Source organism: Olea europaea, unplaced genomic scaffold (genome assembly GCF_002742605.1).
Source record: "Olea europaea var. sylvestris unplaced genomic scaffold, O_europaea_v1 scaffold1412, whole genome shotgun sequence".
NCBI lineage: Eukaryota > Viridiplantae > Streptophyta > Magnoliopsida > Lamiales > Oleaceae > Olea > Olea europaea.
In genome coordinates this window covers 1-9,416 of record NW_019231648.1, presented here as the reverse complement: position 1 = coordinate 9,416, position 9,416 = coordinate 1, and the positions used below count along the sequence as shown (strand labels likewise).

The following is a 9,416-nucleotide window of genomic DNA, read 5'->3' as shown; positions in this document are numbered from 1 at the left end:
CATGAGGACATCACAGATGTTGAGACTTGCCTGTGAGCTCCTAGGACTATGTTTGAAGCACATGTGTGACCATCGATTAGCTTTTGAATCTTGAAAATCTCTGTTTTTCCTAACCTTGAAGACCTACATATCTAGCTGCAGTCATCATGTGAGCACTTGACTAGATACTCCTTCTTATCTGATTGAACTACCACGTATTCAAACATATTTTGTATGGCAAAGAAAGACATGCTCAATTTCAAAACATCTTTATTGCGAAACACTCTGCCTTCTTCTAAACTCATTGCATTAGGAATGGAAACAATTGTGACCAAATTTTCATCCATGCGATGGGATGTTTCTACAACTGCATCACATATGTCAGTTGTTATATTCTGCACCGGATACACCCCTGTACTAGATTGCACATAAAGTGCATTTGGATTGTCCAACATAGAACTGAGCGATTCATGCCCTATTTCTATAGATGTCACCTCAATGTTTATGGGGTACTTTGACGGGTCACGCTCTACAGTTTTTAGAGTCACATATGTTCGAACATTACTATCGCTACTTATTCTTACTGGAGGCAAATCAACATTCAGTGTGTAAGTCATTGTGACAGCTACCTTAGTAGGATCCAGACTGAACACTGTCACTGCTGTTTCCACAAGCTTTAAATAAGAACAATTATGATCAACCATCACCAGTGCTGACTGTGACCCGTATAACAAGCAAACGTGCACATATCCCATTTCTACGAAATTCAAAAAGAAAACCGCAGGATTTATATGAGAAAATCAGTCACATATCAGTTTAAGGTATCTGCTATGGTCACATTTATATAGTTCTTAGCACCGACAGAAAGTATGATTTCATATACAACTCAAGGTCACATACAAAAAATTCTGTATCATACGTAAGACTCTACCACATGCAGTCAATCCCAATCACCTATGACGGTCACACATTGAAATTCATGCTACATATTGAGACCGGTCACATATGTAACTGTCAATAACGTAATTATTTGACGTCTACAATCATAATGCAGCTGAGTTACATAGACTATTGTCTGTAAATCGTAATGCCCTAATATGAATTGGTTGAATTCGAACTCACATGATGAATACAGATGCTGTCATAGGATTTCAAAATTGGAATCGCATACCTGATTGTAATCCAGATTACGGAAGAACGAATGTTGCTTGATTACAGATCAATTAATTCCGACTGGTATCGAATACGATTCCGATAATGTGAATGATTTTCTTCTTACGATTGCTTGTAGAGGTGGGCGCGGGTCGGTTCGGTTATCTAGTAAATGGAACCATCATTAGAATTGAACCGAACCGAACCGAACCAAAATTTTCGGGTATCAAATAAATGGAACCGTCGGGTCCAAATATAATTATGGAACCGTTCGGGTTCGGTTCTGTACTATAATTAATTTTTTTAACATTTATAACAACATTATTAGCTTGTTTGAGAGTGATATTTTGCCCCAAAAAATTGATTTTTTGACCTTTGTTTCACTATTTCAGTCGTCATATTTGACTTCTTCTCTTACATGTGGACCCCATTTTTTTCCTAACGGTCAAAAAATCAATTCTTAAAATCACTTTCAAACAGACTCTATATAAATACTACTAATGATACATTCAATGGTTTTGGAATGTCAGAGACTAGTAGACTACCTTGTTCAAATGATCGTTATGATCAAAGCTTCGGTTGGCGGAGATCACAGCGTCGACCAACGATTGTATAAGTTTTGGAATGTCAGCGAGGCTGCAAAAGTGAGTGCGAGAGTCGAGACAACATTATGCATTTTAGTGTAGGTGTTTATGGTTATTTAGTGGGTTGGATCTTGTTGGGCTAAGAAATGAAACAATAAAATTGGTGATTGAACCAAAAATTAAAAAATTAGAAATGAAACAAATTATTGGGCAAAAAATTTGGATTTCGAAATTGTTAATTTGTTTAGAAAAAATTAAAATTAAAATAATTTGATTTATTCAATATAAAAAAAAATTAGAAAGATTCGGTTCTTATTCGGTTTTTCGGTTCTTAGTCTAGAATTGAGAATCGAACCGTACCCGCCGGTTCTCAATTTAGATACCCGTTCGGGTATTTAATTTGACAAGAACCGTCGGGCTAGGTTCGATTTTGGAGATTTGCCCAACCCTAATTGCTCGAGCTTCTTTTTTGGGGATGTTGCATTGATTTGTGATCGAGATTTCAGCAGAAATTGTAACAAATTACTTATTTTAAGGAGCCGTTTGTAATCATACCACACACACACACACACACATGATTTATGACCAGATTTGTGTATATTTAAACTTTGATTCTTAAAAATGAAATGTGGTACTTTAAAAGCCTGGGTTATGTATTGTTCCCGACCTTAAATACCTTGATACCAAACATTCGACGATTTTTTAAGTTATGAATACAATAATAAACTCTTAAATCCATTTTTTTCCAATACGGGTGGGTATCAATTCTCGAATTCTAAACTTTGGCTTCAAAACACACAATCTCCAGCCAAACAAGACAAAATAGGAATTGATTAGGCTCTGTAAAATGAAAAATATAACTGTTATCCATCACATGAAATCACCATATTTGACTTTTTATTTCTTGTGTGGGATTCATAATACCTATATTTTTCATTATCATTTTTACAATAATGTAGCTCGGGACGCAAAGCCAATATTTGAATAATCCAAACATACATCACATTTCTAATCTAGATAAATCTTACTTTTCAAGAACTTGACTTTTGACAACACTATTTTCTATGTTCAAACTCAATTGTACAGCACCAATTTAAAAGTCAAAAGTTTCATATCCAACCTTCTCGATTTAAAGATTAGGCCCTCTTTGGGCCTCTTTTTTAAAATAATAATGAGTGAAATAGTATTTTTTTTGAAAAATGAGTAATTGAAAAAAAAATGAAAAATTTTCAATTTACGTGTAATATTACTTTGTGAAAGATTGTGTGATTAAAAATAAGAGAAAAATAAAATAAAATTTAATGTGTACTAAAAGGGGTTTAGATGAACAGACTCATTTGGTTTTTGAACTCTTCATTCCTCAGTAACTAATTGCAGGTTTAGATGAACAGACTCATTTGGTTTTTGAACCCTTCATTCCTCAGTAACTAATTGCAGAAACAGAAAAAATCGAATTTACATAAATTGATTGTATTCTCTATGCCACATACAGAGTTTCTTTTCAAAAGAATCCCTTTTTTTGGTCCTTTTTCACAAGTTAAGATTTAAAAAAAAAAAAAAAAAAAAAAAAAAAAAGGTAATTTAACGAATGAGTTAAAATGGAGCATAAGCCACAGATCCCTCATAAATAGTGCTAAGCCTAATCCTGAAGGATCGGGCCGCCATTTTAGCCCGCCGAGAAGAGTATCTCTGCAATTTTCTCACAGAACTAGACCTAGAAACCCCTAATCGAGCCGACGTTGAGGGCTTCATTGTATTGTTATTGTTAACAGAACTCTTCTTCTCGATATTTTGATCTAGCACCATAACGGGTGATATTCGGGCCTTCCTCTTCCGGCGGTGGCTTGAGGCGGAGGCAGCGTTAATTTTGTCAAGAGCGACGCTGGCTTTCACGGCTAGAGCAGCCATGTCGGAAGCACTCAAACGATAGTGAAGTTTTGTTCTGGGCAGCACGAAATAGATCTGAGATTCCTGGAGCGCGTCTTCTGGTGCCAAAGCCGGTATGTAATCGTCAAAATACAAGCAATCCGAGTTGCAAATGAATGAATCTGCAGATGAATTTTCCAATTGGAGAAGTACCTGAAAAACCGTTATAGGAACTGGAAATTGGCGCAATTCTCCGTTCAATAGAACGACGTTTGCAGATGGGTTTTGGTATTCAATTGATTTTGAAGACAAACAAGCACCCATTTGATTTTAATTTTGGTGAATATTGCTGGGGATTGAAGAGGGAATTGGGGAGTGGAGAAGAAGAGTCGTAAATGAATAGCGAAAATTGCGTTGAGCGGTTGAGGCGGTGAAGGATATATAAAGAAACGTGTGAGAACTGTGTGGTGGCGGGCCCCGCCGTATAGGAAGAATGGACATACGTGGAAATGAGGTGGAATCAGCAACGTCATAACGAAATATAACGCGCGATACAAGTTCTTTGCTTGGAGAATAAGGAATTTAAGGTCAAAATGTAGGAGTTTTAGGGCTAAAAACGCGGTTCATTGCGTCTTGTTTAAATATCGTATCACATAATCTGTTAGGAAACAAATATGAATATTGTGATGTTATAGCACAATTGAGAAAAAAAAAAAATTTAATCTTAACAGTTCTTTTCGATAGTGACTCAATCTTTTTTGAAAAGAATTTATAAACCATTTAATTTATAAATAAATAGAAATGAGTATGACTGATGGACGATCATTGTGGATCCATTGAATTATATGGTTAAAAATAGAGTTTGACCATTATAAATGATTTATAAATTTTACCCAATCAAGGCTAAAAATAGATTTAAGCTGCCATAAATTTTGTAAATTTCTCAATATTGACATCCACCTTGACATAAAAAAAAAAAAGAATAACAAAGAAAAGCAAACGAAAAGAATTAAGGAAAAGAATTACAAAAATAAATATTTCACTTATTCTTAAACATATTAGTTTAGTTTTGAACTGTAATATTTTTATTCTTCCGTTATTGATCTAGCCCTTGTTTCGTTTAAATAAAAAAAATAGATTTTTAGTAAATTTAGATAAAAGTCGGTAAAATGTATGGTTGAAAAATTAATAAAAGTTGTCGATCTATGAAATCTATCGTTAAAATAAGTACGAAGAAAAATGAATTTTAAAAAATAAAGATTGAATGGGAGCTTAATTTATAGTTCCTGAAGAAATTTTCTTATAAAGAAGAGCTAGACGAAGATTTGCACACCGTAGGAACCAAAGATAATACTAGCAATCAGAAGTTTGGTTGTTTAACAAAATAATAATGTGGTGTTAGAATACTCATTTGGTGGGTTCAATTAAATAAATTATGTGACATTAAATTTAATTGAATTTATCATTTAATGTCATGCTTGTCATTTAAACTAGTGGTTAACATTAATGGTGCTGGATCAATCGTGCTATCCAAGCTTAAATTCAGATGGAATACGTGTTGACGCATAATTGGACAGTTTTAAAAATTAAAGCAAAAATGTCAAATTATATTTTGACACATCAGTATGTCTCTTTACTTCCTCATTTTCAAGCATGGATAAATGATTTTCTTCTGGATAATATTATCCTTGACTAAATGTTGTCAATGATAGACGTGGCATTGGTCGGAATTGAAGGGTCAAACTTGAGAATTCTTCAACAACTTATCTTATTTTTTAATGTTCTGTTTGATTAGCACAAAACATTATTAGATAAATCTTAAACCAAATCCGGTTTTGTTAGTCTCTGTGTCTAACTTTTGACTTTCTTCATTTCTTTTAATTTAACCAAACAAATGATTAGTCTCTGATGGTGTCTTGTCCGGTGGGTGTTTGGGATAATGTCCGGTCGGTCGGTTTCAATACAATAATGCCCCGTAATAACCTGAGAATATGCGCCTCACGATTAATTTGGCACTCTGTTCCACATGGATGGATAGCTTCAATTTGTATAAATACTACGTATAGATAAAAAAAAATATCATCAGAACATTAAATTGTAAACTTTAATTTTGTGTTCACTCCATTTGCTTTGACTATTCGTGTTAATGATATCCATTGACGTGGATCTTAGAGCTTAACGTTGTTTAGCACGTTTTCTATTAATCATTTAACCTAGAGTCCATCGATTTCTCATTATTTTCATCCTCCTCTCATCATTCAAGTTACGAAAGTTCAAAATTTTAAGACTTCTCATGACATTCATCGTTGACTCAAATTATACACATGGATTTTCATTCACAATCCTTGTACCAATATGCCATTATATTTATAAATAAAGATTGATCCTCAAAGATTAATTATTGATGCTATTTACTTGTAAGAAATTCGAGGTAATTTTAATTTTAATACCGAACACAAATTACTTGCATTCTTTCGAAAAAAAAAAAAACAAAGATTTGTAGGAAATGGCAATATGAATGTGTTTAGGGTTTGTTGATGGTAAAAATGACGTGACATGTTATAATTAATTTAATAGGTTTTTGTAAGTAAAATGAAGTTTCACAATGTTCTATTGAGCTTAGGCTGAATATCTGACCTCTCCTAAAATTTTTCTTGTCCTTCTTGAGAGGGGAATTGCCCCTTTACAGGTGAGCCTCTTCTTCTGAATTGTCTTGATCTTGTCAAGCTACACTATTTTTTTAGGGACAAGTAATTTATACATTATACCAAGAATTATGTCAATCATTATGTTAATGTAGCATGATTCATGCAATTATGAACTAGGATTGATCTTTGATCCTAAGCTCTCTTTAAAGATAATGATTGGTCCATGAGAACAATGGTGATGCAAGTGGGTAGACAAGCCACTCACATCACAGTCATTAGTTATTATCTTCTTCATCTTCGATGTTATCTCTACTTTTGGTCTAAAATATCTTTGTCAAGGTTTTTTGAGATTGTTTATCTCTTTTAATTTGTTCGCAAGATTGGACTAGTTACTTCGCCCCATGCTTATCTTCAAGGTGAATGTCACCTGCATCTTGCACCACTTGTCCTCTAAGGTGTGGGGATTCTATTCTGGGTATAACATAGTTGAATCTCTGTTTATGGTTTATTTCTTTAACAAATTATAACTGTGTAATATCTGAAGTTGCAATGTAATTCAGAAACGCAACAGATAATGCTGAGCACATGGGAACATAAATCATCCAAGTAAATAGGCATTGTTTAAAGCTGAGTTAATTTCATTTCAAGTACACCTGCAACCTTAAACCCTAAAAGGACCAAGCTGAACCAGACCAAACCAATTTATTTTGATCCAATTTAAATCTATAACTCAAACGTGTAAACCACAGAGCCAAAGATAATAAACTTAACGTCAGTCTAAAGTCTAAACTGTACACAAAAAACTATGTAGAGAACAAAGAAATAATTGCCTATACACCGAACTTAGTTGGTCTTCACCACCAATTGTGATTTACATTTGTAAAGATACTTGAATTTCCCAGTAAGACTAGAGCAACCACAATGAGGCATGTCAAAATTAGCCACATCCAATCAAGGGTGGACGCACAATCAAACTCAATACAAATCGAATATTTTTGGAGGTCTTTTGGTAGTTGCTGTTGCTTCAAAATTTGTGTCATTTATCCCATCGGTCTCCTTCCCACTTTCCTTTCAAAGCTTTTTGCAGTTTCATATGTAAGTATTATGCTCTAGGTCCAATCAACTTTGGACATAAATACTTTTGATATATAATTAATGTAATTTAATGGCAGATCTATTATTTAATTAATGGACAATTAAATAAATAATAGAGTCCGTAGATTCAAATATTCGTAATTTGTTAATCATAAGGAATTGTGATTGTGAAATACAAATTACATATGATTGAATCTTAAATCATCTGTGGTCGTAAGTAATAACGAGATACGGATATCGTTATTACGGATAGACCATTACGTGTGGCATTTCTTACTTGTGAAGTAAGTAGCAGATCTCACAAGCTAAAGTGTGGTGACACTTAAATGAACACGTGGATGTTTTGTTATAGAACAAAACATTGGAGACCCGCTAAGAGATTCCACATGAATAACTATCTGAGTGTCAGTGGTTAATCTCTAACGTTCGGTAGTGGAATTGGTCCTTTGACTTGAGGTCGTCATGGTACCTTATATGAGGACAGTCATACTTTGACGGTATTGGATGTTGCTCTGTAAATGACCACTAATACGACATTGTTCGGGTACGTCAAGAATCGTATGAAGGTTGTGATTGGCCAATAAAGGATTCGTCACTCTTAGATAGTAGGAGATTATGATCTGGATTTCATTCAATTAAGTCGATGATGAAATCCTTGGCCAAGGTGTTCTCATAAGTCAAAAAGGAGTTCTCAACTTATATTGACTTGATAGTGGAGTGAAAGATATGATCGATAATCGAGATTGACACACTTCCATATCTCGTAATTGATCGGATCATATTGACAAAGGGATTATAATTTCACGGTAAACGAACAAGTTTGGTTTTGTCACACCACATGACATATCCCGTCCATGTACTGCCCTGACACATTGCTAAATATCAATTAGGGACGGCGAGTGTGAATTGATGATAATTTAAAAAGGTGTTTTAATTTATCAATTTTGATTAGATCAAAATAATATTTTACGTCGTTGGACATCGTAATCGGGAACCTAATGGGTCGCACACAAAAGAGAATTGGAAGATTGTAAAATGCCAATTGGTTAATTTAACAATCGTTGGATAAATTAATTAATTGAATTTATTATTTATATTTCCGAATTAATTAATAGGATTAATTAATTCACGGACCGAGTTTAATTAAATGGATTAATTAATTATTGGACCGGACCGAGTCGAGCCAGTTTGGGTTTATATAAATACATGGCTAGGGTTTGAGGTCCATATGATTTTCATTATTCTTGCTGGCACAAGAGGAAAAACCCTAGTAGCTGCAATCTTATTCTATGTGTGGATCACCGTTGAAGGCTGAACAATTGGACAGCTGTAGGTGGCGAATCAAGATTGCTGAAAACGAAAAGAAAAGCAAAAGGTTTGCAGAATTCGTCAAAAGTATAATCTTTATCACAATTTCGATCTAAACACAAAGGGATCCTCGATGGGAATCGAAATAATTTTAATTTTCCGCTGTGCATGTATAAGTAGATTCCCAACATCATAAACATTCGTATTCTCATTGACTTCACTCGCAGCAGTAGAAGCACCCTTCTTTCTTTCCTTCTTTCTGAACCTCTTCTCCCTCTCCTCCACAAATAAATATTTTCACACATGATAAAATGGAACTGCGCATTGTAGAAGAAGAAAACTCACCTTTTTCTTTTTGTTCGGCTTCTTGCGATGTTTGTACTTCAGCTCTCCTTTGTGCCTTCTCTGCATTCTTCTTTTTCCTCGTAAGGGCCGGCTCAGGCTTTGCTATTTCTTCCAGCCTAATTTGGGTTTTTTTTACTTGGGCTCGGCCTCGTCCCTCAGTTCCTCCTCCACCTCCCTCTCCACCTCCACCTCCACCTCTTCCTTTGATTTTATAGCTCTCTCCTCTATCTCATTAATCACATCATCGCCAGAAATAGTTGCAGAGACATTCCAGAATACAGGTTTAGTAGGTTCCTTATTTGTTGCTGTAGAATTCTTGGGTTTTGATAATTCCAGAAGTGAATTGTGTATGGAACCTGTAGGGAATTTACTTAAACATGCACAGCGGAATTTAACAAATTTCAATTCCCATTCAGGATTCAACTTTGTATTTAGATAA

At 34.5% G+C, this 9,416-nt stretch overlaps 1 protein-coding gene across 1 annotated transcript; it reads right to left on the bottom strand.

Annotated features, from left to right (window-relative positions):
• Positions 1-3,051: 3,051 nt before the first annotated feature.
• Positions 3,052-4,066, bottom strand: LOC111375747. Its single transcript, XM_022998614.1, has one exon. It carries the CDS (start codon positions 3,903-3,905, stop codon positions 3,309-3,311), a length of 597 nt encoding a protein of 198 aa, XP_022854382.1. The 5' UTR covers positions 3,906-4,066; the 3' UTR covers positions 3,052-3,308.
• Positions 4,067-9,416: the final 5,350 nt, after the last annotated feature.